Raw genomic sequence first — 27,711 nt, forward strand, 5'->3', positions numbered from 1 at the left:
ACTGTGACAACTAATGATATGATGGATACAAACTGCACAGAACAAGGGTGAGCACTTGTTCTCAACAAACGGCAGCCGGGATCATCATATGACCCTTCATGCTAGATCTGTATGGGACATGAGAAGTGTCCACATGCACTGGCTTACTGCTTGCCGGGGGTGGTGCACATACTCCCAGAATGTTCCCTGCATTTGAGGCTGTCTGGTATTCCAAGTGCTTGGAGAGGTGACCCTGGCAATGAGTGGGGGATATCCACTTGCAGCCAGGGAGATGGACGGGTTGACCAGATGGCCGGGAATCTGGACACTGGAGAATAGCCTTTCTCATTTAGGTCAGGATCCCCCAACGTTCTAGAGCTAACCTGATCCAATCCTCCTACCCCCATCCCCTGGAACCTTTCACTGACTCTCACTGTCTTAACTACTTGGGAGAATCAAGAAGCCAGACACCCTCCTGCCTTCCTGTTGTTCGGCTTCTATGTCATTCTAGGGCCCACAGGGAGCCCCAATATCACTCTTCTCGACCCTACTGGCTGCTCTCTGGGAAAATGTGGCCTGCGGGGGTACCCCCCCACCCCATCCTTGCTTGCCAGCCAGGCCCACCCCGGCACCTTATGCAGCCCTCGGCAATCCAGCATGGCCGTCAGCTGGTGGAGGCTGGACTCCGATGAGTTCAGCAGGAGCTGGATTCCGAGCAGGTCCTTCTGAAGCAGGAAGAGGCAAACACGCAGAGAGGCAGACAGTGAGCGGCAGGCTTGTAGCTAAAACCACAAACCACAGGCAGCAGCGTGTGCAGAGGCCAGGGAGCGCGCTCCACAGCCTGGCTCTGCAAAGCCTCGGGGGCTCAGGAGGGGTGAGGTGCAGGCAGGGGGAGGGTTGTCCGGGTCCAGATGGGCCAGAACCCTCTTCCAGCACAGATGCTGTGGGAGGCAGCGCCTTACCTCGGCCGTGGGGAAGAGGGGCACGGCGAACTGCAGCAGGCCGGCCACCTGGATCTGCATGGTGGTGAGTGAGCGCTGGAAGATGGTCAGTGCCTGGCCAGGAGAGACCGCAGCCCCACCCTGAGGCTCCGCTTCCCGGGAGCCGCTCCCCCTGCAGCCCCGCCCGAGTCCCACCCTGCCCAGCATCCCTCAGGCTTTCTGAGAGCCACACAGTCCTCTTGCTTCCTGCTACTCCAAGTGGGGTCCCCGGACTAGCAGCGTGGGCTTCACAATGAAGGGAAAAGCACCCAGCCAGCCACCCACAGGTGCAGGGGCTTCGGGTCCAGAGGGGGCGAGCTGACAGAGGGGGCTATGGGCAGGGTGGGCGTACCTGCTGGAAGGGGCTGCTTCCGCTCTGAGTACAGTACAGGTAGTAACGGGTCACCTCTGCAAGGCAAAGGCATCAGCATCAGGCAAGAGCTGACCAGTGACCAGGCCCTCACCGTCCTAGTGGCCTAGCAGTCCCCAAACTCCCCAAGGACGGCACTTCTAACAAATGGCCCAGAGGTCCAGCTGGACCGAAAGTGTGGGGGGCTGGGGGTGAGGAGGGGTTAGGTGACGACAGGGCTGAAAGGTCCAGCCGGCCACGGGCCTGGTCTGAGTATCCAGAGCAGCTCCAGCAGCAGAGGCCCCGAGGGTTCGTTACCTGTGCGGATCTGGCCCTCTGTGATGTTCAGGATGAAGGTGTCGGGAGCTGAGCAGAAGTCACTGGTGCCCTGAGCCAGGGAGAGAGGGAGAGGGGTGGAAGAAAGTTCTAACACCAGGGCCCTGGGTGGAGCCGGTCCCCTCAGGCCCAGCTGCTTGGAGCTCTCCGCTCAGTCCTCCCTGGGCTTGAAGCCTGGCCCTGCCCCTTCCTGGCTCTCCTAGCTCTCCTAGCTCTGTCACTTTGGACAAGTGACTTACTCTTTCTGTGTCTCAGCTGCCTCATTTATAGCACAGAGAGAAAAACGCTACCTTCCTTGTGAATTAACCTACGTAAAACACCCAGAAGGGTGACTGGCGGAGGGCAGGCTCTCTGCGGCGTTGGCTCTTACTCTATTTCTGAATGCTGCCTCCGGGACGGACCTCAGGGGCCCGAGCACCCACACTGTGCATGTCGGGGAGTTACTGCACCACGGCCTTCGTTCATCTCAGTTGTATTTTTGGCCTTCCTGTTATCAAGCCCCACATGCTTTTGAGGTGCTGATCTATGAAGCATCCCCCAGACTCTATTCCTAAAGAATTATGTTAGGGGCGCTGGGTGGCTCAGTCAGTTCAGCGTCTGCCTTTGGCTCAGGTCATGATCCCGGGGTCCTGGGATCGAGCCCCGCATCGGGCTCCCTGCTCTGTGGGGAGCCTGCTTCTTCCTCTTCCTCTGCCTCTGTGCTCCTCCTGCTTGTGCTCTCTCTGACAAATGAATAAATAAAATATTTTAAAAAACCACCACCACCAACGAAAGAATTATGTTGGCATTGAATCCATCTCTGAGCCTGCGGGTACAGGTCCTGTTCAGGATGAGATGGGGGGCGGGCAATTAGGGGACACAGGCTCTAGGCTCTGCCACTGAGGAGCGGGGGGGCCTGGACCCCACAGCATGGCCTGGAGAGGTGACAACTAAGGGCCTACGGGCCGTGTGGGAGCAGAAGCCAGCCCTGGGATTGGTGGCAGCAAGGACCCATCCTCTGAGCCAGGTCCTTCTCAGGTTCAGCCTGGGGGTACAGTGGGGCCACTGGGTACAGGAGGCCTCCCATCTTTCAGAACAGTCAGGGGAAGCTCTGGTGCTCCAACCCATTCCTAGGGGTCCCCTCCCCAGGGCTCTGCACTGCTGGTGCCCTGTCCTCTTTCAGGAGTGGCAGCCTTAGGCTCCACGCTGGAGCTTCACGCATTCATTCCCTGAGTCGAGCAATATTTATTTAGCACCTACTGGATGCCATGTGCCATTCTAGGCATGAGATACAGGTGTGAGCTGTATCATGGTACTTATGGGCTAGAACATGTGTGCATGGGGGGGGTTGGGGAATAAGATGCCCCCCTAGGCCCAGAGCTCCCAGGGAGCCACATTTGTATATGCACGCATGCACATACACACTCACACACACAACCACAAGCTCAGGACCCTGGGAGAATTGCTCTATATGCAAATCACTAACATACATCACTCAGACTGATTCATTACCATAAAGCAGAGCCATAGGACCAGCAGGCCTACCCCTGTCGCTGGAGTGGTGAAAAGGGAGGAGCCAGATCTGAGTGGGGGGATGGGAGGCCTTGGGAAAAATAAAGAGGGAGGCCGCCATCTTGGCCTGGGTCCCAAAAAGCTTGGAATCCAAAGAGGGACAGGAGGCCCCTGTCAGAGAGGCTCCCCCGGGGATGCGGCCTCCCACCCCACTCAGGCCAGGTCTGCCCTTCAGCCCCTTCAGTGAGGATCCAGCTTTCTCTCCCTGTCCGTGTAGACAATGGCCCCGGTGTGCATTACTCACACAGTGGGGATGGGCATGGGGGAAGAGGTGGGAGGCAGTGAGCACAGGCAGAGAAGCCCAGTGTCCAGCCCAGCTGAGGCAGCTCTGGAGAGCAGGTGACCATCTGAAGGTGCACCCCTGTGGCCCTCACATAATGACATAAACACGTGGCAAACCAGTGAGGTCACTGCTTATTGGACATTTCCTATATGCCTCCTGTGAGTAACCCAACCCACGTGATCCATCAACAGTCCTCTGGGGCAAGTGCTACACTTCTCCCCATCTCACACTCGAGGAAACTGAGGTCTGGAGAGCTTCACAACTTTCCCAGGGGCCCCCCCCGTTGGGAAGGGGCAAAGTGGGGGGACATGGACCAGGCAGGAGGTTCCAGAGGCCACCCTCCTACTCCCCCACCCTGACTCAGTGAGGTGGGCCTGGCCTCCCCCTTGGAGGCTGGATTTATAGGGAGCACTCTGCTCAGTTGCCCCAGTGTGTCTGGATGACCCCCCGTCCCCAGCCTCCATGGCCCCCTTCTTTCTTCTCTGGCGCTTTCTCTCCTCTCTGCCCTCAGCCCCTCACCCTCTCAGGGCAGTCAAGCGGGTAGGCAGCATGACTGGGGTGGCCAAAGCCCAGAGCTCAGCTCCCCAAACTCCCGCTCGGAGCAGAGCTCCTTCCTCGAGGAGGTCCTCTCTCAGGGACAGGGGAGGGATGGGGAGGGAGGGGCTCCGCGTCTGTCCTTGGGGGCCCCACAGTGGCTCAAAGAGAGCAGGCCTCCCAGGGCAGGGGCAGCAGGACCACACAAAAGCTCCCACAACGGCCTGTGCCGGCCTGCCTCCCGCCCCGCTCGCTCGTCCTCACCCCACTTCCCATTAAAATGCAGCCCGGTCCGTGGCCCCCTCAAAGGCGCATTCAGCTCCCTCACAGCCCTCTCTCACACAGCCCTGACTCAACAATTAGGGAAATGGCCTTCCTTGCCAGCACTGGCAGCCCAGGGCGCCCAGCTGGGAGATTAAATCGCCCCCGGTCTCCCTAAACACTGAAGCCAGGGGAGAGGGAGAAGCCCCCACTGGGAGGGAGCTGGCTCCCAAAGGGCAGCTCAAGGCGGCAAGCTGGAAGCCTCCCCTGCTTCCAGAAGGCAGAGGCTGCGCAAGGGGCAGGAGAGCCCCCCTGGAAAGCTTGCCTTCTGCAGGCTTCCCTGTGCTTACACTCGTCCCCACAGGAGAGGCTGTTGGCCAGGCAGCTGTGCGTGTTAACTCTGGCCGGCAGCCGCTCCCTGGGATTATGTACCCGCTCAGCTCCTGATGACACCTCCTAACCTGCCCTTCCCTGCATCTGGAGGGGCCCCAGCCCTTGGGACAAAGGCTCATGCCTGGCTAATTCTCCCTCGTGCCCCAAGTGGACACCGCACGGTGGGCGGAAGGAACAGGAGACACCCACCCCGTCTCCCTCCCGGACAAGCTCGGCCAAAAGCTGCTGTGAGCCAAGCAGCACCAGGGTCCGTTCATTCTGTGGGCACCATGGAGGCAGACTGCCCTGGGCCAGAGTGACCAGCCGGCCCCCAAGTGCCTGGGCAAGGTGTGAGTTTGGCGAGAGGGCTTCAGGTAGAGTCCTTGTTCGTTATTTTATCCCCAGGGAGCTAAGGCAGCACAGATGTAGGCCATGGGCTTACTTTGTGGCCCCGAATCAGGCAGGGGCTCCCTGAAATCCCCCAGTAAATCCTGACCGCCCCCTTACACATACACACACACACACACGAAGCATGCACCTCCCTGGTCTCCATTCACACAGGGTCACAGTGAGCTGCCTACAAGCGTTTCTTCTGCAGCCTGAGACTATGTCAAGATCGAACATCATGTCCTCCTGGTTTCTGCATCCTTGGACACCTGGCGCAGCCGAGAGCCACAGAGCCAGTCAGCTGAATGAATGACCTGTGCACCGCTTCGCCTGAGTGTTAGGTCTACTGACGACCAAACATACCTACATAGGGAGCTTCCACCGCCTTGTGTGCGTGTGTTTTAAAAACATTCTGGGGCACCACATCCAGAAACATACACCGCTGTGTTTCAGGCCGTGTGTGTGAGTCCAAGGCAATGGGACTGAAGGCAAGCTAAACACCACATTCCACATTCCCAATGTCCAGGGAAGCTGGCCAAAGAGGGCGCTTCGGAAGCCCGAGGCTTCTCCAGCCTAATGTTTAGACCCCACCCATCCCCATCAGACCCAGTTAGTTCTTCACACCCGGAGACCTCACCTGGCCATCCAAGCTTGGCCTTACAAGCAGCAGCTGGGAATGGGTCAGTGGGGTGGGAAAGGGATCAGTCGTCTTATCTTGGCTTTGCCCCTAAATACCTCATGATCTTGGGTAAGCCTCTTCCTTTTTCTGGGCCTCTGTCACCATAGGAAGGGCAAAGGGACTGGTGTGGATGGTCCAAGCCCTCTCAGTTCTGATTTTCTGGGTTAGGGACAGAGACCGGAAGCTGGCCCTGCCCTGGGGGCTCTGGACAGGACACATCAATGTGCCACCAGACAGACGGTCCTGGTTAGACCACCCCCCACGCCCACCCCCAACTCACCACCGCTGCAGCGCTGTCAGCAGCCAGAGACGTCCAGCTGAGGAACAGGCCCAGCACGCCACAGCACAGCATCCTAGGAGAGAGACATAGCCCGTGGGATCCAGGCGCGGGCTGGCAGGGGGGCGCCCTGTGAGGGCTGTCACCCCACCAGCCTCCAGTGCCCTTCCTCCGAGCCACCCGCCTGTCCCCCCTGTGGCCCGAGACTCTTGCAGTGGCCCCTAATATCAGCCTGCTGATTGCTGGGCGAGAGGTACGGAGCCCAGGGCTGGCAGCATAGGTCCCTGGGCCAAAGAGACACAGCTGTGCGGGCACAAGCTATCAGGAGATGCTGATTAGAGACCCTGGAGGCTCTAATGCTTGGCCAATTCCTTCAGCAGCTCAGCAGTCAGGCCCGGGGACGGTGGGGACACACGGAGGCAGGCCCAGTCCTTGCTAGGTGTCCAGATGGTAAGTCAGCGGCTGCCGTCTCCCTCGGCTGGGGGCTGAGGAGGGGTCAGACGGTGGCTTCAGGCCGCTGCCCCCACCACACTCTCCAAGCCTGGCCAGGCCCCCATCTCTCTGACGGTGACACTGTCACCCCGCACGCTTGCCCGGCTGTCTGGCCTGCAGGCAGGGATACTCACGAGACCAAGAGACACCTGGAGCGCCTGGCCAGTCCCAGGCAGGTGACGAGGCAGATGACCAGGTCCAGGATGAACAGCAGGAGGTAGGAAAGCCATCTGGGTGGACAGGGAGAGACGGTCAGGGGAGGGGGCGGCGTCACCACACCGGGTGCCCAGCGGGGAAGCTTGCACAGCAGCCCCCAGGCCTGCTTAACCCTTCGTTGTGACGAGCTGCCCCGAACCAGCAGCTGAGCGGAGTAGATGAGGCTGTGCCCTGCTCCGGGCAGGACCAGTGTGCACCGCGGACGGGCTCTTCAGGGGCTCCCAGGGCTGCACCCCTGATTCTGCCTGAACAAAAGGGTCACGCTCGCCCCCGCCCAGGCTCAGGGTCTAAACCAGCACTGCCAGCTAGAACTTCCTGCAGTTCTAGATCTCTGCACAGCCCACTGCATCTGCCTGGCCCGGGCATGTTCTAGATCTCTGCACAGCCCACTGCATCTGCCCGGCCCGGGCATGTTCTAGATCTCTGCACAGCCCACTGCATCTGCCCGGACCATGCGTGGCTCTGGAGAATGGAGATACGGTTTGTGCAATGGAGACTTGTGTCTCATCCTAGCTGCTTTTGATTCATTTAAATTCCAGTGCCATGTGTGGCTAGTGGCCACACGCTGGACAGGGCAGGTCTACGTGGTCTCTCTGCAGCCTCCCACAGGCACCTCTTTGGACCCTGGTCCTGCTGCTTTGAGAACACTTACTGGCATCAGATCAGGCCTGACATTTATGTCCATGGATCTAAGAAAGCCCCTAAGACGCCCGTTTCTGTGATGAAGGCTCAGCCCGGCCTTCCCAGCTCGCCCTCCCAGCTGCCTGGGACCCACCGCTTAGGACACGTAGGTTCCTCTCAGCAACATTTCTGCCAGGCACGGGGTGCCTGGATGCGGAGGGCTCATTCCCAGACCACCAGGGAGCTCAGGTGGGGCAAGGGAGCCCCACGCCACCCCTCACTCCTCAGGCCTTTCTGCCCCCCACCCCCGCCCCCGGGCGGCGCTGACGGGAAAAGGCAGAGTCACATACTAGCTGGCAGATCCTGACAAGCTGTCTCCCTCCTTTGGGCCTCAGTTTCCAAACCTTTACGGCTGGAACCTTCTCAGGGCTGGGTGAAAAGTTAAATGTTCACTAAGTGCCAAGGTTAATAAGGCATGCTGCTGAGGCATATCAAAGTCCCCGCGTTCCTGCTTCTCCAAAGCAGGGGCCGAGGAATCCAGAGTGCCTAAAGTCCAAAGGCATTGATCTGATCCCAAGCAAAGCCCCGGGAGTTCCTTTCCCTTCCACAAGGGATCCCAAGGAGGGGCCTTACAACTGAGCACCAGCCTCAACTAGCAGCCACTGCCTAGCAGCCCTGCGGTGTGGGACTGGGGGACACAGGAGGCGGGGTGGGGTGGGGGGCAGACAGAAAGGACTGCTCCAGGCCCCTGAAGAGGGAAGTCTTTGGATCATTATGATTTCTCTTGATGCAAGAGCCAAATAAGCTCATGGACCCCTCCTCTTTGGCAGGCAATGCTTCACTAACACCATCATGAGGGTGAGAAGGAGTCTGGAGTGTGGGTGGGAGCAGGGTGGTGCTGGAAGGAAGTACGAGGCTCCCAGAGGGTGGGGGCACGCTGAGGCCACCTGGCAGCCAAACGAGGTTCTTCCCACCTTTGTGAGTGGAGGCTGAGTGCCAAGAAAGGGCGCTAATCAAGACACCCCCAGTCCACCAAGGAGCCAGTTTTCCTAAATCGGAGCCAGGGCAGGAAGGGATCTCAGGAACGTCTAGTGCTAGGACCCCATTCTGCTGATTGGAAAACAGACAGAGGCCGGTGGGAGGACAGCTTGGCCCAGGAATTCTGGACTTTGCCCATCTGAGTCTTTCTGCAGGAGACACGGCCAGCCACCAGGCACCTCTCAAAATCCTGGTTTCATGTTTCAAACCTAAAGATCTCTTATTACGTTTCTCCCTGCTGTGCACAGCAACAAGAAATCAGGTTAGGATTGCTTCTAACTCACTCTACATGATTGTGTTTCAGTGCGTTTTCTCTGCCTCCACACCTCATGTTGTAAGGAGTTCCTGGAAACAGCTCTGCGAGGCAGATGTGTTTTCCCACAGGAGCCCAGTGATGACCCGGGATGTGTTTCTAACCAAGAACTTGGCTCCAGCAGAAGCTGTGCAGGCCCTTACTCCCAAAGCTCTCCTGGATCCGGCCTCCGCAGGTGCCTTGGTCACACCCCTTATGAGCCTCTCACAGAGGCTTGGCTTTTTATTGCCTCCAATACTTAGCCGGGCCTTGTATAAAAGCGCTAAAAAATATGAGCTTAGCTGAATGGCTCTGCTCTAGAATCATCTGGAAGGCAAAGATGGGGAGTCTGTTCAGAGGAGCCCCTAAGGCTGGTTAGCTCAAGGAATGAGGGCTCTCTGTTCCAGGACAGCCCAGGGGACAGAAGGAGCTGGCAAACAGCAGATGGAGGAAGGAACACCACCGGTTTTCAGGGGCCAGAGGGTGCTAATGTCCTCGGACTAGGCCTTTTCTGCCTCAGCCTGAACAAGGGGGCTGGGGACGGGGGGGTGGTCAGAGGGCAAACCTTGGTCACCCACACTAAAACAGCTGTTAGGCTTTGTCACCACCCTTCCTCCCATTTTTAATGAAATCACCCTAAAAATAAGTCCCCTTTGATATGTAAATTCTGACTTATTTCATTTTTGTCGGTGTCTAATGCCCACGTGAGGTCCTTAAGCATACACGGTCCTGCTCCAGGTCCATTCACAGAGAAAGGCAGGGTCACCACGGACACCCACTTTCCACCTGCCCCCGACTCCCCGGACCAAGTTTCCGAGCACTCAGACAATGAACGGCCGTCAGATCACAGGACTAATCAGATGCCACTGTTTTAGGTCACGAGTCACAGCCCGTCCTCAGAGTTGGGAGTTTCTGTTGCTGGGGAGAAAGGCAGTTTTGAACGTGAGCAAAAAAAAAAAAGTCTGGTGGGAAGCTGAATCCGTGACATCCTGGGCATGCAGGGGCTGGATGGGCTGCAGAGTCGAGGGGTGGGAGCGCCAGCCAGAGCTGGGGACTGACTTCATGCGCTTCCCTTGCCAAGGTCCGGCTTTGTCCTCCCCGGGAGGAAGGGAGAGCCCTGGATGAGTTGGGGTCCCACCAGAAGCATTTCCTCTGTGTCCTTATTAGTCAGCCTGGGGTGGGGTTTTCTCATAAAGGAGAAATGAATCCAGAAAACCAGAGTAAATTGTGCAACAGGGCGGGTAAAGCCTCTGATCTTTGCTAATGGCTTGAAGGGGAACCATGCATTTGGGGGAGGGGGTGGGTCCAAAGAGCTGATACTTGTTCTTCAGCACTCATTTATCCCTTCCTCCCCAGGCCCCCCTCCCTCTGTGCAAGGCGCTGGGCCCTCACTTCAGGAGTGTAAGTCCCCCTTTGGCCGGGAGGTCCCGAAAGCCCAGATTGCTGCCTCCTTCCTTGGCTCGCCCCAGAACGACCATCACCAGATCCTGCACACAGAGGGAGGCAGCTGGTCCCTGGTCAGCTTACCTGTGTCCAGTGCCTTCACCTGGGATGGGGTCTGGGGAATGGGGAGGCAGGGGAGACGTACACGGACTCCCAGAGGTTATGGAGGTGTGAGTTTGCATTTCTGAGTATGGCAAAGGTGGGGTGGTGCCCCTCAGCCTCCCATCCCTTAGGCTTCTACCTAAGTGAAGCTGGGGCACCTCTGGGTTTGCTACGAAGTTGCCATCAGGGGACGCTCCATGCAGGCAAATAGGCCACCGTCCCTCTGACCTCCTGCACCCCTGTGGCTGAGTCTGCAGGGGAGGAAATCCTGCCCCCCAACCCTGTATACCACTACCATCTTCCCCAGCACCAGCCACGGCGGATGCTGGTCCTGGAGGGGTCCCTGGAGGCCAGCTTCAGCCTCTCCAACTGGATCTTGGCACGTCACCGCGCCTTTGCCCCTTTCTGGGTCTCTGGGGCCCGACTGCACAGGGACGCAGTTCTACATGCCCACCATTCAGCACACAGACTCCTCCGTCTCAGGAATGGCTCATTTAGGCCCTGCCTGGGCCCTAAGATGCAGGCTGGGACAGACCCACGGCCCTCCCTCTGGCCCCTCACCTGTAGTACTCCACGTAGCCAGTCTGGTCAGCCAGCTCGGTCAGCTCTACAGTGACCTCCCTCCACACGGGCAGCCCTGAGAGCTGGACAATGACGTTGCCGGCCATCTGCTGCACGAACTTCAGCGTCTGGATATAATCACCCCGAGCAGCAAAGATCTCACTGAGCCGGGCCAGGTGCTGCTCGAGGTCCACCTTCATCTTCTGGGTGGTTCCGGATACCTGCGGAGGGGCCGGGGTTGTGAATCTGGCCTCCAGGGGAGGAGGAAGCCAGGGTGGTACATATTCTAACTCTGGAGGGGAAGGCCTGCAAGCCTCAGGAGGACAGAGGCCCTGACGTCCTCCAGCATCCGGGGGAGGCAGGGGGGAGGGGGGAAGGACACAAGCCCGATCTGGTCTTAACCAGGACCCAGGCTCCCAGATGGGGAAACAAACAGGAGAATCCATTTTGCTTCCTTGAAGATCCCTTAAAACTTGAAACACCTTGGATTAGAAATTCTTTTTCAGCCCGAGGGATAGAATGTTTAACAGCAAAGTTCCTCTGTTGCTGCCTGACTTTCTGTTCCCACAATGGGATCTCTCAACGCCTCCCAGGAGAAAGGCTCTGTTGTGGACCTCGCAACAGCTCCCGGCGTCCAGAGCCTGCGTGAAGCCTGAACAATGACACTTTGAAATGACACAGAAGGACCGATCCTGCCTCCAAAGAGCCTGGACGTGTGGCAGGAGGAGATCAGTGCCTGCTCTGGGGGCTCACGCCGCCCCCCTCTCTGCACAGCCGTCCTGCCAGGTGGATGGATGGGCTCCCTCCCTTGGCTAGGCCGCAAGGGCCTGGAGCTGGGTGCTCCAGAAGGAAGGAAGCAACCTTCTTTCCAAAGGTACAGAGGGAAGGAAGCAGGCAGTGACTGTCCTTGGCTTTCCAACAAGGAGCCCCAGGAGGGCCTGGTCCTGGAAAGGTGCTTCCAAACAGCCCAGACGCAGGGTCCCGCCGGACCCAGGGACGCAGCCTGGGAACCCCAAGCTTGCCCCTCCAAGCCTGCTTGGAGCTGTGTGTCGGCAGCAAGGGGAAGAAAGGCTCTGTTGTCGAAACTGTCACACCAAACCGACCAGTACTACCAGCTGGAAGGCGGAGGAGTGTGCGCTCATCGTCCCCCGGGTCTGGAAGGAAGATAAAATGCCACCGAAGGGCAGGAGCTTCCCACGGACAGCCCGGCGAGAGGCCAATGAGATGACACTCCCTGTGACCAATGCTGGTGCATTAGGGAGACTCGAGGGCAACTTTGTGGCTTTTCACATCTGCACTCCTCGGCGGGCGCCCAGCTCCAGCAAAGAGAATGGCTCTCTTTGTTCTGTTTTGCTTTGTTTTTTCAATGCCAGCAGCTTGTTCCATTTTCCGGCTTGTTCTCGGTTCTTCCAAGCTGGGTAAGGACTAAGAAATACTCTAGGTTGGGCCGCTTCTAGCTTCTTGCGGAAGAAAAAAAGATACAAACGCAGATTCTCGATCACCCCAATCAACTCTCCTTTCAGTTCAATAAGATCAATGTGTAAGTGCTTTATAACCATTGCTCCAAAAGGCACTGTTACTAAGTGCTGAGATCAGGATCTTTTTATATTCCTGTATTATATACAACGAACTTTAGAGCAAAGGGCTGCTAACAGTGATCTGTAAACTTTTTCTGCAAGACGACTTCTCCTTCCCTAGCTCTACAATTTTAACTTCTTCATTTCTTAAATCTCTCCTTGGAAAAAAATGAAAGCCAATAAACCTCTGCCGGGCCCTCTTTTTCCCTCCTGACGTCCTCCCAAAGGAAACAAACAAACAAACAAGCAAACACTAAAACCACAACACTGACCTACTTATAGCCCCCTGTTCCCCACTCCACCGCCGTTCCTCAGAGGCTTACACGGAGCCCCCAAGAGACAGGGCCGCGCCGGAGATGGGGGAGAGTTCTCCCCCTGGGGAAGAGCTCTGTGCACAAGGGGGACAGCTCAGCGACTCAGGCTGGGGTGGGAGTGGGGCAAGCAAGCAGGTGTGGAAGCTCTCGTCCCTACAGGACGGAAGAGTGGTCCTCCAAGTGTGGTCCTGTCCCAGACCTACGGAACAAGAAACTCTGGGGAGGGCCCAGCGATCTGTGTTTATCAGGCAATCCAGGGGATTCGGATACACACTCAAGTCTGAAAACCTCCAGGTGGGGAGGAAGCTTCTCCACTTACTGAGGTTTTCTAGAAGGGCAGCCATACCAGGGGACAAAGGGGTGGAGACTCTGCCGGTTTGGGGAGGGCCCCCATCTCAGATCCTGAAGGGAAGGGCGAAGACCAGAACACCTGGGTTCGGGTTCTTGCTCCAGAACACACTAGCTTTCAACACTGCGACAGGAACGCAACGTCCCTGTGCCCCAGATTCCTCACCCAAGGGCTGCCCACAGGCTTTACTGCTGGCTCTCCCGTGAGAGCCCAGAGGAGCCACACTGGCCACTGGAACACGTAGCTCAGATCCGAGTCAGCCAAGCTCCTGAGGCCCTTATTTTAAACTAAGACCCTGAGGGGTTAGAGGTACGCCTGGTCCCCTGAGTGAGTCACTCCCTAGAGCCCAGGCCCCCTTCACTGATGGCGGGGAGGTGGATGGGGGGCAGTGGACCAGACAAAGGACCCACCTGGCACTCCCAAATGACCCTTTCTGACCCCCCAAATCAAAGTGTGTAGCTGATCCAGAACCCTGCCAGGCGTGCCTGAGCCTGGAGCGGCGGCCCCCACCCACTGGGGCCCTCAGGGTGCAAGGCTGCAGGTGTGGGGTTTCTGGTCCAGGAAGGGGAACCCTGAAAGGTCCACCTCACTCTGACCTGTCCTCCGAGTCCTGCCCTCCCCACGCCCCAGCAGCCCAAGCCTCCTGTCTCCTTCAGGGTGATTACAGGAACATATATAATGATAGTAATTCTAATAAGGGCACACAATGTCATAGTCACCCCCACTTGGGGGGATTTGTAGATTACCAGGCACTCTCACCAACATTATCTCATCCAACATCGTTTCTCTGGTATTTGGCCTTCACCCCTGGGATCTGGGGAGCCCTCCAAAATCTGCTGCCTCCCTTGCAGCCCTTGGGACCCAGAGCGTTGGGTGCCTACCCCAAGACCCAAACTAGCCTCACAGGTCCCAGCAAGGGCCCAGAGCCCTGCCTCTCTGCGGGCAGAAAATGCCTGGCTCGCTCAGAGGAGGCGGGCCGTGGTGATCGTCAGGATGGAGGCAGCTCCTAGCTGGCTGGACCATCACAAAACCCTGGGACTCCTGTCCTTGACTTTCAGAAATGGTGCAGAGACAATGAAGGGGCTGACATCCAGGGAAACATAGAACCCTTCCCTTTGGGAACATGGGAGAGTTTGGAGATGTCGGGCTTGCTTTGGAATGTCCAGACCTGGCCTGGAGCACTCAGCCCTTGCGGCGGATGGGCCAGCCTAGGGGCTTGTTCTAGCTGTTTCCCTGTACATTCTATCTCATGGGATAGGACACGAAGAACTCGAACTTTGCATGAGGATGGCTCTGGGGTTCTCTCTTTCCTTAGTCCTTCGGGGAGACAAGGGCCATTCCTTATGGTGGTCACAAGGTAAGAAGTGCAAGTCATGGCTCTGGGGCTTCCCCAGGCAGGGGACTCTCTCTCCTTTCAGAGCTGGGTTCCTCCTCTAGGGGGTCTGGTGCTGGTGGGTGGAGGGAGAGCGGGAGGCAGAGCCTAGAGGTCAGAGCCCCTTCCCGGAGGGCAGAGGTGGGGTGGGGGGCCCAGAGGGTATGTCCCCCCATCCCTCCAGGACTGGTCAGGCTGTATTCGGGCTCAAGGCTGCCCTCAGCCCCCCATCCCAGCCGCCCCCACCTCACCCGGCAGAGCTGCCTCCGCCCAGTGTCTGCATGACAGTCTCCCAGCGATGGGTACCAGCAGACAAGTGCTGCAGGACAGGTGGGCCCCGGTCTGGCCTGTGACCTTCCGCTCCCCAGAAGGGCTCTCTCTGAGGCCAGAGCCCCATCGGCAGCCTTCCTGGGTGCTGAGGAGCAGCAGGGCTATCTCTTCATGGTGTGCCCCCCCCGCCCCACCCCAGGGCTGCTGACGGATTAAGGCCTTAGAGGAGCTTAGGGAGAAGGAAGGGGCAATGAGGTCAAATCCTCTTCCAGAATCCTCTTCTAGCAAGTACCAGGGCAATGTCCAAATGCTCTGGCTGGGGCTGGATTCTGTGCCTGAGGCTGCCCAATGACACAAACTGGCCATTTGCTGAGGTCCCCCTCCCCCTGGCTGGGGAACTGGTCCAGAAGGGATGGGGAACAGTGTGAATGTCCAAGGACCAGCTTCCCTGAAAACTGCCCTTTGCCTTTTCCATTGGAACCCAGCTCCCGTGGGCGCGGGGTCTACTTGGAAACAGGCCCCAAACACCTGCTGCTGATGGCGAAGGTGACAAGCACCTGGGGGCCAAGATCAGTGTTTGAGAAAACCCCGATCCCCACCGCTTGGTCCCTCTGGCCAGCCGGCACAATCCTCCGCCCTGAGCCCCCAGCCGGAAGCCAGAGCCCGGACGACACCTCGCCGTACCACCCCTCAGGGTGTTTCACTTGGTTTTGAAGACTTTCGCGCCTTGACATTGTCTGGACCCCATGATACTCCATATGTAGCAGTGAGGTGAAAAGAACACACCGTGGGGCTGATTTCCCACATTCAGGCTCCCCTTGGACAAATGGGGAAGTGCTCAGCCCTCCCAAGTCCACACGGCTGGATTCCACCGCCGTTCCCAGGTCCCCCCCAGGACCCAGTCCGCCTTTCTCCTTTGGTCCTCAGCCCTGTCCTCACCACCCTTCCCTGCCTGAAGAGCAGGAATCGCCTGTTTACTCCCAGCAGGACCAATTGCAACCTCAGGGGCAGTCCACTCCCCCACCCCACCCCGGGGCCAAGCTGGTTGGGATGTGACTGGGGCCCTTGTTCTGAGCACACTGACCTCACGGGCCGTGCTGACCCGGCCCACTGCTGCCCGTGAGCCTTACCAGTTCGTCTATCCCGGAGAAGGTGTGGTTCGCGTTGTCCAAGGAGTAGATCAGCTGGTACACCCCATCGTTGGTCTCGCTGTTTCCATAGAAACCAACACCCACCGCAGCACTACAGACAAGACCCCACACAAAGTTAGAAGTGACCCGCAGAACAGAAAGTTGCTCGTTGTTGTCTTAAATATGGTATTTTTTAGAGCAGTTTTATTTTGTTTTTTATTTTAAGTAGGCTCCATGCCCAGCGTGGAGCCCAATGCAGGGCTTGAACTTACAGCCCTGAGATCAAGACCTGAGCTGCGATGAAGAGTCGGATGCTTAACTGACTGAGCCACCCAGGCGCCCCTGGGGCAGTTTTAGATTCACAGCAAAGTTGAGCAGAGGTATAGAGATTTCCCATACACCCCCTGCCGCCCTAACAGCCGCCTCTGCTCCCACCATTCCTCACCACAACGGTACATTTGGTACATTGATACACCTTCATGGACACGTCATTATCACCCAGAGTCTGTGGTTCACCCTAAGGATCACTCCTGGTCCGGTACATTCTGTGGGTTTGGGCAAATGTATGGCACCCATCCACCATTAGAGTATCCTAGGCTAGTTTCGCTGCTCTAAAAATCTGTGCTCTACCTTTCCATCCCTCCCTCCCCCACAACCCCTGATCTTTCCACTGCCTCCAGAGTTTTGCCTTTCCCAGAATGTCAGATGGTTGCAATCATAGTATGGAGCCTTTTCAGACTGGTGTCTTTCACTGAGTGATATGCATTTTCATGGCCAAATAGCTCATTTCTTTTTAGCGCTAAATAATAGTCCACTGGCTGGCTGGACCACAGTTTATTTACCCATTCGTCTACTGAAGGGCATCTTGGTTGCTTCCAAGTTTTGGTGATTATGCATAAAGCTGCCATAAACATCCATGGAAAAGCGGGTTTTTGACTAAGGAGCTCTGTCCTGGGGGTATGCGACGGGAGGGAGCTCTGGTGACCCAGGGGGTAGGGGTGAAGGTTCATTCATGGCCACCTGGTCCCTGGTCTGGCTAATTTCCTTTGGGCCGGGAATAATACTCCTGTCTTCTAGTCCAGCACCTCTGAAGGGGGGAAGACTGCTGGCAGGGCCTTTGGGATTCTGCTGCAGCAGGTCTGGGACCCGTGCCTTCACCAGCTCCCCAGGTGACTGTCATGGGGAGGCGTGGGGACCACCGAGGTCTCTCCTGAAACCTCCAGGAGCTGGGGACTCCCCCTCCATTCTCTACCCTTTCCCCCTGCTTCCCCACACCACCCATGAGGTGGTCTGCCATACTGGTAGAAAGTTCTTTCCTCCATGGAGCTGAAGCCTACCTCCTGGTTCTTGACTGTCTTTGGGGGCATCCCAAAATAAGCCTCCAATTCTGCGGGATGCCCCTCAGATGACAGAATGTGGCTCCCTGTCCCCCTTCCCTCCTGCTCTCCTGTGTGCCTTTCAGACCCCGGTCCCCGTCATCGCTGTCCACCAGGTTCAAACCCTCCTCCAACCGGTCACTGTCACTCCGGGTGAGGCCCCCACGGCCAGGTGTCCATCAAACTCCGAGCACTGGGGGCTAAGCCCTGGCAGCCCCTCTCCGCCCTGCTGACCCCGTGGTCTACAACACCCCTGGGTTTCCTCACAGGAACTGCTGCCAAGCCCAGCCTATCCTCTTTCCTGTAGCGCTGCGCTCATTTTTGTTTTGTTTTAAGCAAAAGCAGAACTTTTAAATCTATCCCTGTGAAACTGCATCGAGTTGGTTTTCGTCCAACATTCCAGCCTGGACAAATCATCTCGAATCTCGCCTACATCATCCGCTGTATTTCATCTGACGCGCGCCACTGGGGCCGGGGGGCGGGGGGGACATGCATCTGGAGGTTCACTAAGCAGCCTCCTGACTCTTCACCCAGAACACTAACTTTGGGAGGGGGGGGGTGGGAGAGATGAATGCACACGTGCACACACTTACATGTTTTCTTTTTTTGTTCAGGAGGAAGGATCTAGGATGGAACCCCCGGGAGATTTTAGAGAAATCTTCTCCCACAGTGAGCTTGGGCCCCGAGCTCAGTGTTTCTCGGGAAGTGGTTCATGGAGCGCAGGACAGAGTCACCCAGAGTGCCTGCTATCAGGGTAGGTAAGCACCCCCCCCCGCCCCCACGCCACTGTAGCCTTGTGCTCTGAGCATGTGCATTTATTTTAAAACAAGGATCTTCTATGCTTCTTGTGTATAACACAGACACGCGCACGCACTGGCTACTCTCTGGTGTCCCACTATGTATTCTGTGCATTCAACCAGAATGTTCAACTGGCTTTGAATCCGCTTAAGTGCACCACTGTCCATTTGGTGTTTCTCCACAGTACCCATGGGGACCTCATGTCCAGCTGAGATGCTCGTACGTGAGATGCACTGCAGTTCTATGATCTTCTATTTAGTGACTTTATTATTTTTTTAAAATTTTTATTATGCTCTGAAAAATACCTCTTGTTTGCTCCTTGTGTTTATAACCTTCTCCTCTAGTTCTCTGTGTTATGATCTAGTGTTTTCTGAGGATTCAGCATCAAGCCAAAGCCTTTCCAACCCTTGCCCTGTTTTTGAGACTGGAGGTATTCTCATTTTCTGCCTTCCCCTAGTCTGGATTTATCGGAGCTGGCCCAGGAGGGCACCTGGTCTTCCAAGACCAGAAATCGCCCGTCACCCAGAAATGCCCGACTCCAGTAGGCCATCGACTTTATGCTTGTTCCTTTCCTCCAAACTTACTCCTTAGTTTGTAATTACTCAAATCAAACAAATATGTGATTCTCCAACTCTCCAAGAGCCACAAGAAGGCAGAATCAGTGCCTGTGCTTCTTACCGCGGGCTCTCGCTTGCCTGGCACAAATAGCCTGCAGAATTTTGGAGAATGAATCATGCCACATGTGTTCCTTCTGTTTTGAGTTTTCCTGAAACGGCCGGTAATTATCACTTACTGGAACTGACCCTCCAAAGTCATTCTTACTGTTCCCAAGTATTCTTCTGTCATTTTCAGCATTTTTTGAAGAAATCTGAGTTCACGCAGAGAGGGCCTGCTGTGTAGAAAGCACTGCTGGTTTCTTCGCTGTCTCCCGTCTCTCCCTGCCCACCCCCAGCAGGAGGCTGTTTTTCCAGCTACTTCGTGGGAGGTCCTCTCTGCTGGGAGTCAGACTCGTCTTTGAGCTCCTGACTTGGGCTAGAACTCTCTCCTTTCTGTTTATGATTTAGGACCCGGTGGCATGACCCCCCACCCCCACCCCCTGCAGCCCTAGTGCTCAGCGCTTTGGCATCACAGAGACCCTGCTTCTGGCTCCTTCCTATCTTGGCTTAAGTGACCCTGAAGCTGCAGGCAGGACAGGATGGGAGCATGCTGTAACAGAGAAGACACCACCGGAGCAAAGTGAGGCTAACAGCCCAGGCGTCCTCACTCCCAGCACCGCTGTGCCCCGCCTGCCTCTCATCCTGCTGCCCAGACAGAGGGCCAAGTCCCGCTGTGGGATCTTGGATGCAATGGGACACTTAGCAAGGAGGGTCTCTACCCTTTGACAGTGACCACCCCCAGGAGCATCTCAGGCTGGATCCAAGGCTTTTGGAAAAACCTCCGTAGACATGAGAACAAGAACAATACAACCACCTCCCCAAAACAGAGCCAGCAAGCGTGTGGACACTGCCCGGGCAATGTGGGCTCTTGCATGGGGGTGGGAACCCTCATTCACCATCCAAAGCACAGAAGACCCAGCGGATGGCACTAAGAGCTATGGATCTCTTGAGAAGAATGGAATTGATATAGGCTGCAGTCAAATTTCCTCTGACCTCGCAAAGCAGCTGGGAAGGCCCCACGATGCAAACAGAAGACGCCCCCTCTGTCCAGGAATGCTGTCCGGGGCTGCCAGGCATGCCCCCACCAGGCTGAACAGGACTGCACCGGGGCAGAGGCACTGGGGAGCCCCCCGTCACACCCCGTGCATCTGACCCCTGTTGCTGGGCAAGGAAAGGGACACTTTTTGCCCTGGGAAAGCCTCTGCCACGACGGTACCCGGAGCTCGGTCAGGAGAATGTAGCCACACAGCAGAGGAACCACTTGGGGTTCGGTGGGGGGTGCTGGTGGCAGAGGGAGAGGAAGGGGTGTCATGGCCCAGGGGCTAACCACCAGGAAGACCCAGATGGCCAGGCCCACACAAGCTGACTTCCCCCTCTGTGGGCGCCGGAGAACCCCCGGAGCCGCCCCCTGAGCCCAGTGCAGAGGGACACTCACCAGCAGACGAGCCCGGCCACCACCGCCGTCCAGGTGACACAGCAGGAGGCACGCCGCTTGGTCTGCACGGCCTCGTCCTGCCGGCAGCAGCACATGCAGACCACGTAAGCCGCGAGGACGATGAGGTTCAGGCCTAGGCAGACGGCGGCCACCAGCCCCAGGAACAGCAGTGACTGAAGAGGGGAGGCCCGGTGTCGGCACTTGGTCCCATGGCAGGGTTCGAGAAGCACCCTGTCCTGGGGCCCTGAGCTCCCACTGGGGCTGTGGGGGGCCTCCATCCCTCCTCTGCCTTCCTCCCTCCTCCCTCCTCCCGCGGTTGAGGCCGCGGCCCTGCACGCACAGTGCCCGGCGCTCAGAAGGCGCGCAGAAGGCACTTCGACGCGGGCAGGGCGGGCAGGGGCAGGAGAATAGTGGATGCAGTGTGGGCAGCAGAGGTGAGGGAGAAGGAGCAGCTCCAGGCTGGGCCCCAGCTGGTGGCTTACACGCCTGCGTGAAGTTATGGACCAGGCCCTGCCTGATGAGCTACTCTGAGCCATTCAAGAAACGAGGCAGGAACCGCCAGCCGGCAGTGGGGGCTGTGGGTGATGAGCCGCATGGCTGGGGGACAGACAAGGGGAGGGACATCCACGAGGATCCGAGGGCCGTGGCCTCCTGGAGGACACCGGCTTTGGGCAGGATGTTTTGGAAGCTGAGAGGAACCTGGGACAGGGCCAGGAAGGGATGCCTGGTGCACCCGCTTCCTCCGAGCCTTGTTCTAGATGCCGGGGTCCCTCTAGAGACACAAGAAGCCAGCTCTGTGCTGGAGGGGCAGGAGTGGGGGAGGGGGAGTCAGAACATGCACCGTGGGGTCCCTTTCACTGCAGCCAGAAAGGGAGAGCCGTCCCCAGCCTCAAATTCTGAAGGGGGCAGGAGGTGCCATCTCAGGTCGGCCGAGCACCTTGGGGTCCTGCAAAGTGAGCTGCTGTCTGTTCGGAGGCCCAGAGGCAACCCCCTCCTTGCCCTCCAGTCTCTCGATTCAGCCAGATGGACACCAGATGGCACCAGGATTGGTGGCTGCCAGCCAGGGCTGGACCTGGCCGTCAGTCAGGCTCCTGAGCTGACAGCCAACCTCACCCTGCTCCCCACATGTCCCCCTGGTAGTTCCCGGTCCAGAGCCCCCAGCACTCTAGTCTGGGCTGTTGGGGGCAGCCGGTTTCAGGGAACCCTTGTGCTGGTGGCGGCAACCAGCAGAGTTGGGTAGATGCCGGGACCTCTCGGTCTAAGGGAGAGACCAGATCGCGTCGGACCACGCACACACAGAGGAGACAACCCTGAAAAACAGAGGCTGGGGGGCTCTGCAGTCCTCAGGCTAGGGCCATTTTCGGGGGAAGGGGAGGTGGGGGTGGGGAGCCTCACAGTGGTGAGGAACCTGCTGGGTCCACCCTGTCTCGCCAGGTCTGCGAGGGCTCGAGTTAGCCTTTGGACCCCTGATTCAACCTGCTCCTCTGGTCGCCCGGACCTGCAGGCTTCTGAGCCTCATGGACAAATGGCCAAATTGGTGGGGATAGACCAGAAGAGGTCAGGAGATGGCTCATTTGGGAGTGGGGATGGTGGAGGTGCCATGGTGTGGTTTCGCCACCGCCTGGGACAAACACGTCACAGGTACTGTAGGAGCTCGCCTCCCCACTCGCCTCCCCCCACCAGCAGCATGGATGCCCTAGTGACCCGAACACATCAGCCCAGCTGAAGTGTCCCCGGTGGCCTCATGGCCTGGCCGGGCTGGGGCTCTTGGCCTGGACCACTAGGCACCCCACCCTGCTCAGAAGGTGGAAAGGGGCCGCTACCTTCCCGCCCTCAGCCCACGCCCTCTCACCGGAGGGCCCTGGAGCCCCAGGCCAAGGAGCACGGGTGTTAGGGGCTCGCTACTCAAAGTGAAGTTCACTGACCCGGCACAATATGGACATCTCTTAGAATGCAGACCCTTGTTAGAAATGCAGGGTCTCAAGCCTCGTCCTGGGCCCTAGCGAATCAGAAGGACGTCTAGAGATGATCACAGGAGATCGGTATCCCACAAGTCTGAGGGGCGCTGACGAGTGTCCACAGACTTTCTCAAACCTTTTCCAGCAGTTTAAGCTTTTCTTCAAAGACTCCCTTAGCGGAGCCCTACTCTCCAGGGCCTCCTCTGACTGAGGAGGGGGCTGACATGCCATGCTGTGTCCTGGCCACCCTCAAGGCCCCTCTGCTAAAACCCTGGGTTCTCCTGACCAATCTGCCAACCACTGCATGACGCACCTACCCCACGGGCCAGCAAAGCCATGCCTGCTCATTTACCTTACAGAAAGGAGGCCCATGTCCCACCCCCCCCAGGATACGCACATGAATGTCCCCAGCAGCTCAATACACTGGTAACAGCCCCAAAGCAGAGACAAGACAAGTGACCACCAACAACAGAACAGATACATACAACGCGCTGTGGTCAGAAGCTGGAATACCACGCAGCCACGGGAAGAAAGCCACGCCAAAGGGCAGACATGTGCCGTCAGAGAAGTGCACCTACAGTGAGTGACAGGTGGGCACAGGAAACACCTCTGCAAGGGGACAGACTGGGGAGGAGTGTGAGGGGCTCCTGGGGGGTCAGGAATACTCTGTCAGGATGGCCTCTCTCATGCACGTATTCAGGTGCACACTTAAAACCGTGCACCTTCTGGGGGCACCTGGGTGGCTCAGTCGGTTAAACGTCTGCCTTCGGCTCTGGTCATGATCTCAGGGTCCTGGGACTGAGCCCCGCACCGGGTTCCCTGCTCAGCTGGGAGCCTGCTTCTCCCTCTCCCACTCCCTCTGCTTCTGTTCCCTCTCTCGCTGTGTCTCTGTCAAATAAATAAATAAAATCTTTAAAAAACAAAAGCAAAAACTGTGCACCTTCTGGGGCACCTGGGTGGCTCAGTCGGTTAAACGTCTGCCTTCGGCTCTGGTCATGATCTCAGGGTCCTGGGACTGAGCCCCGCATCTGGCTCCCTGCTCAGGAGGGAGTCTGCTTCTCCCTCTCCCTCTGCCCCTCCATCCCACTCGTTCTCTCTCTCTCGAATAAATAAAATCTTAAAAAAAAAAAAGTGCACTTCCCTGTAAGTTGTTCCTAATGGAAAAAAAAAGCAACAAAAAGCCAAACAGACCTTTTGTATACACTAGAGTGGTTCACATCCAGACCTCTTCCCAGCTACCCTTGACTTTCAGCTGGTCTGGACAGTCCCAGGCCTTCCCCAAACAGGAAAAGCCGCGACTCTACCACGTGTCCCCACCTGGCAAGGAAGGACCACCAAGAGGGGTCTAGACGTGGGTTGGTGCCATGTCAGTCCCCCCAAACCACGGCCAGCCACCGCCCTCCGTCTGTGTCGTGACTCTCCTACTTCACACTCTCAGAGCCCCCTCAGCCCCCTGTGAGCCCAGTCCCGAGGGCAGGGCCTCCCCAGCTGGGCAGCGGGCCTCAAGGAGGTGCACGTCCCGCCTGAGAGAGGCCAGGCCTGGGAAACCCAAATGCAGGGGCCCTTTGGTTAGCAGGGGGCTAACTTATCGGGTCCTTTCCTTCTCTCCTTGATGGGGGTGGGGGTGTCTCTGCCCTGGGGTGCTGGGTGACAAGGATGGGGCAGGCCTGGCAGGGGGGAGCGGGGCAGGGAAAGAAAGGAGGAAGTTGGGGAGCGGAGGGGAGGAGGAAGGAGGTGCTGGAGGGAGGAGGGAGCAGTAACCCAACCAGCAGAACCGCCCCCCCATGTCACCTGCCAACCTCTAATAGGCAATTATTTTCCTGTCCCTAATTAACACTGCAAGTCCCCATGTGCGTGGCAGGTGGGGGTGGGGGAGAGCCAACCTCCCTTCCAGAGGGAGCTGGGAGCTCTGCTCACAAGTCCCCTGCTCGGACAGAGCCTGGAAAGTAGTTGCCCACGTCAGCCACCCCCTCCCCGCCCTGCCCAACACCGAGCCACCACCGTGCCCACAGCTCCACATCAGGGCTCGGGCTCCAGCCTCTGTCCTCAGCACAGTGACTTCAATTAGTTCTGGTTTGCCACTTTGTAAGGAGAAACCCAGAGCAAGGAACTGGGACCCAAGCTGGGGTGGGAATGACTGATTTGCACGCTGGGGAAGCTGACCACGAGGGGCTTCTGCACTAGGCGTGGGAGGGGGCAGCAGCCGGAGGAGATAGCTAGAGAGTGGGCCAGCCTCGGGGTGAGGACCCAGGGAGGGGAGCTGGAGCGACTTGGGAGGGAAGGGTTAAGCCCCGCCACGGCCCCCCAGTAGGGGAGGGGGGCGCAGCGTGATTGTCCGATGACCATGACTCAGTGTGCAGGCTGCATGAATGGGGCTTCCTCATCCAACTTGGGCTCCTCGGCTGGGCTCCCAGCCTGGCCTTTCCTCCTGAGACCTGCCCCCAAGGAACGGGGTGGGGGGAGCCCTGTGGTTCTGGGGCTGTGGCCCCATCCTGTCCCCTCCCCTGGCCTGAGGACACACACTCGGACTCTCTGGGGAGCCCAGGAGCTGAACCACCCAGAGTTAACAGGTGAAAATACACGTCTGAATGTAAAAAGTTAAAAGCATCTCGTCTATCTCGTCACGCGTGTCCCAAAAGAATGGCTGGTCTATGGAAGCCGGGGAAGGACCCGTGGAACAGGAAGCACCGTGTGGTTCCTGCACTTGGACGGAGGCAGCTGCTAACATCTGCACGGCGTTTTGGAGCTTACTAAGACATTTCCAGCACATTCGTTCATCAGCGCCTGGCCTCCCTGCAATGGCGGGGAGCCGGGTGGTGCCCAAAGCTAGAGGAGGGAACTCCGGTGGCTTGTTCTGGGAAAGAGTCACAGCTGGATGCAAGGCCAGGGGTCCTTTCTGTGTCCCCAACTCCACCCAGTGGACATCTGGCCAGCTGGGGGCTCCTCCCCAAGCAGTGCTTGCAGCAATTTATGACGTGCCAGTCACTGGCCACATGCTCTAGACCCCTTAACTTATCGGGTCTTTTCCTTCTCTCCTTGATGGGGGTGGGGGGTGTCTCCATCTCTACCCATCACCCATCAAAGGTGAGAGACTCGGGCTGAGAGGTCTGGGCTGCTTCCCCTCTGCACACTCACAGCCTGGAGCTGGGGTGCAGGGTCAAGTCCACTGGCAGGGGAGGGGTGCTGGTGGTGAAAGGGTCAACCATTGGTGGCCCTCTAATGCTCCCCAAGAGTCCAGAAAGTGAGTGGGAACCCCCGCTTCCTCAGGAACGTTCTGGGAGCTGAACTTCCTCAGGATATTCCAGGTCACCAGGCAAGCTGCTCGTCTGTCATTTCCACTCTTTAAGACCCCCTTTTTCTTCCAGATCCCTGCACAGCTCGTCCCTCCTGAATTTTCCTCGGGGCCTGCACCTGCCTCTTTCCATCCCCACTGAATCTTTGGTGCATGAACACACACACTGCCCCACAAGCCGTTACCGTTCATTTGGACACTTTGGGCATGAGTTAGTTCTCTGATCAGGGTCTGTAGAAGCAAATCTCTTCCCTCTCTATGGCCCGAGGAGTACTGTCTTTGGACACATTACTGAACCCAAAGGCAAGCCCGTCTAATAGTTTGTATCACTGGTCCTACTGCAAAAGCTCTGGGACCCTCTAGGTACCAAGCACATTGCGTGGAATGTCCCGTTTAATACTTGCAGATGAGGGAAGTGGGGCTCAGAGAGGTACGGACACCTGCCATGACACACAGTAAGTGATAAAGCAGGGATTCCAACCCAAGACAGCTGGAGGACAGAGCCCCAGCCCCACCTACTCAGCTGCTGTAGCCTGGAGCCGAGGCCCTGGCAGCCTTGGTTATCACGTGACCCCTCGTCTGGCACAGCATTTGGCCTCAATCAAGTTTGCTAAGTACTCAGATGACTGACAGCAGAAGGTGCCCCATCCATGGTGTTAACTGGCCTGCCAGCTGGGAGGAAGGGAGCTTCCAGGAGAGACCCATGGTCAGACAACAGGGGCACTCACCCAAACAGGAGCCACCTTAACTAACACCCAGAGCCATGGTCGGGCTGCCCAGGAGCGGTGGCCCACGGGAAGGGGATGCCTTCTGGAGTCATTTGATGCCCCGCACAGTGTGCCAGGGGCTACACCCCGAGAGAAGAGGGGCAGGGACTGTGAGTGGGTCCCTCTGGCTCAGCTGCCACCTCTCCAGGGGACTGAGTGGGTGGGGGAGGTTCAGGCCCCCCCAGCCACAGCTGCTGGCGGGACAGGCGCTGTCTCTGGGGCCACCGGGGTGGGGGAGTGCCCTACCACCATCCTCTCGCCCATCTGGAGGTCTTCCTGACCCAGCCAGTTTAGATTTCCTCTCGTGGAAAGAAGAAAATTACAGCTGGAGATCTTCCCCCTCCCCCGCCCCCAAGATCTGGGGCGCAGGGTTAGGGACACACCAACAAACACGGGCACGTGCACGCGCGCGCGCGCGCGCGCACACACACACACCGACACAGCTGTCTCAGAAATCATATCCGCCTCTTTTCATGCATTCATTGGGAGCGGAAGATTCCCTGGAGCTATCCCCAGGCGGCCGCATTCTCCGGGAACGCTGACTTCCACCGGCAGAGCTCTGGGAGAGGGAGGGGCAGACACAGATTAGGAGGGAGCTGGGCTAACCCACCCAACTGCCTCGCAGACAGCAGGAAGGGGTCCTGATTCTCTCCCCTTTCTGGAAGGGCAGGCACCTTGTGCCTGGAGCCTGAGGGCGACAGGGACACTAGGGGCTATTATTAGACTCCCTGTCCCCGGTGCACTGCACACCCTGCCAGATCAGGATCCCTCGGGCCCTGCAGGAGCAAGGGCTGGTCAGAGAAGGCAAACAGCTGACTCCCAGCTCAGCCTCCCCCTCAGCCTCCCGAGACTCAGCCGAGGCCCTGCTCTGCCCTGACCTGCCCCACACGGGCAGATCAGGCTCAGGCCAGAGAACCTGACACTCTGCAGGCAGAGGCCACCAGGGGTCAAAGTCCCAACATTGGCGCAGAACTCTCAACAAATGGACCCCGTCCTGGGCTTTTCAGCCTGAATCTTTGACCCAACAGTGAACTGACTCAGCGGGGCCACAGGGGCTGGAGCAGGCTTGGCCAGACCTCAGAAGGCTGGGAGAACCTTTAGTTCTGCCTCGGTGGGGAGGTCTGGGGAGCCCCTCCCCCAGGGGGAGTACAGAACCCGCAGAGGGAAGGGCCAGCGGAGCGAGGAAAGGGCAGAAGTGCAAGGATGAGGGGAGTGGCCGGCCAAGAAGCCAAGACCCCAGAAATCCAGGGCCTTGGAGTGTATGTACGCAGCAGGAGGCTGAAGCTGCTGTGAGATGGGGCTGGCCGCGGACACGTCCCTTCCCCCAGACCTCCATATGTGGCTGTGGGCTTTGGGCGCACGGGAGGGAAGTCACCCCCGCCCCCACGCAGCCGCCTCCCCCGGCCCTGCAGCGGTCCAGGAGGGGCCCAGGCAGAGGTGCCCAGCGGCTCCCAACCTGCAAGCAGGGGCTGGGGAGGAGGGGGGCTGCGGAGTCGAACTCTGGGGACGAGTCAGTTTCTGCTCAAACTTCTCCCAGGCCACACACACCCGGAAAGAGAGCGCCCGTCTTGGAACCGCAGACGGAAGAAAAGCCCGAGGCGCCCTTGGCATCCCCACAGCTCGCGCGAGGGAATTACCCGGGTACGGGCACAAAAGCCCCCCCT

The 27,711-nt window shown here is 58.0% G+C and overlaps 1 protein-coding gene across 1 annotated transcript in view; it reads right to left on the reverse strand.

Moving 5' to 3' along the window:
- The window catches only part of TTYH2 (tweety family member 2), a 36,795-nt gene that overhangs the window by 8,604 nt on the left and 480 nt on the right, over window positions 1-27,711 (reverse strand). The window contains exons 2-10 of the mRNA XM_035026122.1: window positions 20,031-20,203; window positions 15,766-15,877; window positions 10,754-10,974; window positions 6,615-6,710; window positions 5,992-6,064; window positions 1,627-1,696; window positions 1,312-1,367; window positions 942-1,034; window positions 612-704 (exon numbers count right to left, since the gene is read on the reverse strand). Coding sequence (XP_034882013.1) covers window positions 612-704; window positions 942-1,034; window positions 1,312-1,367; window positions 1,627-1,696; window positions 5,992-6,064; window positions 6,615-6,710; window positions 10,754-10,974; window positions 15,766-15,877; window positions 20,031-20,203 — 987 coding nt within the window. The remainder of the gene's footprint in view (window positions 1-611; window positions 705-941; window positions 1,035-1,311; window positions 1,368-1,626; window positions 1,697-5,991; window positions 6,065-6,614; window positions 6,711-10,753; window positions 10,975-15,765; window positions 15,878-20,030; window positions 20,204-27,711) is intronic.

This window comes from Mirounga leonina, unplaced genomic scaffold (assembly GCF_011800145.1).
Source record: "Mirounga leonina isolate KUSES-001 unplaced genomic scaffold, KU_Mleo_1.0 Mir_197, whole genome shotgun sequence".
In the NCBI taxonomy this organism is placed as follows: domain Eukaryota; kingdom Metazoa; phylum Chordata; class Mammalia; order Carnivora; family Phocidae; genus Mirounga; species Mirounga leonina.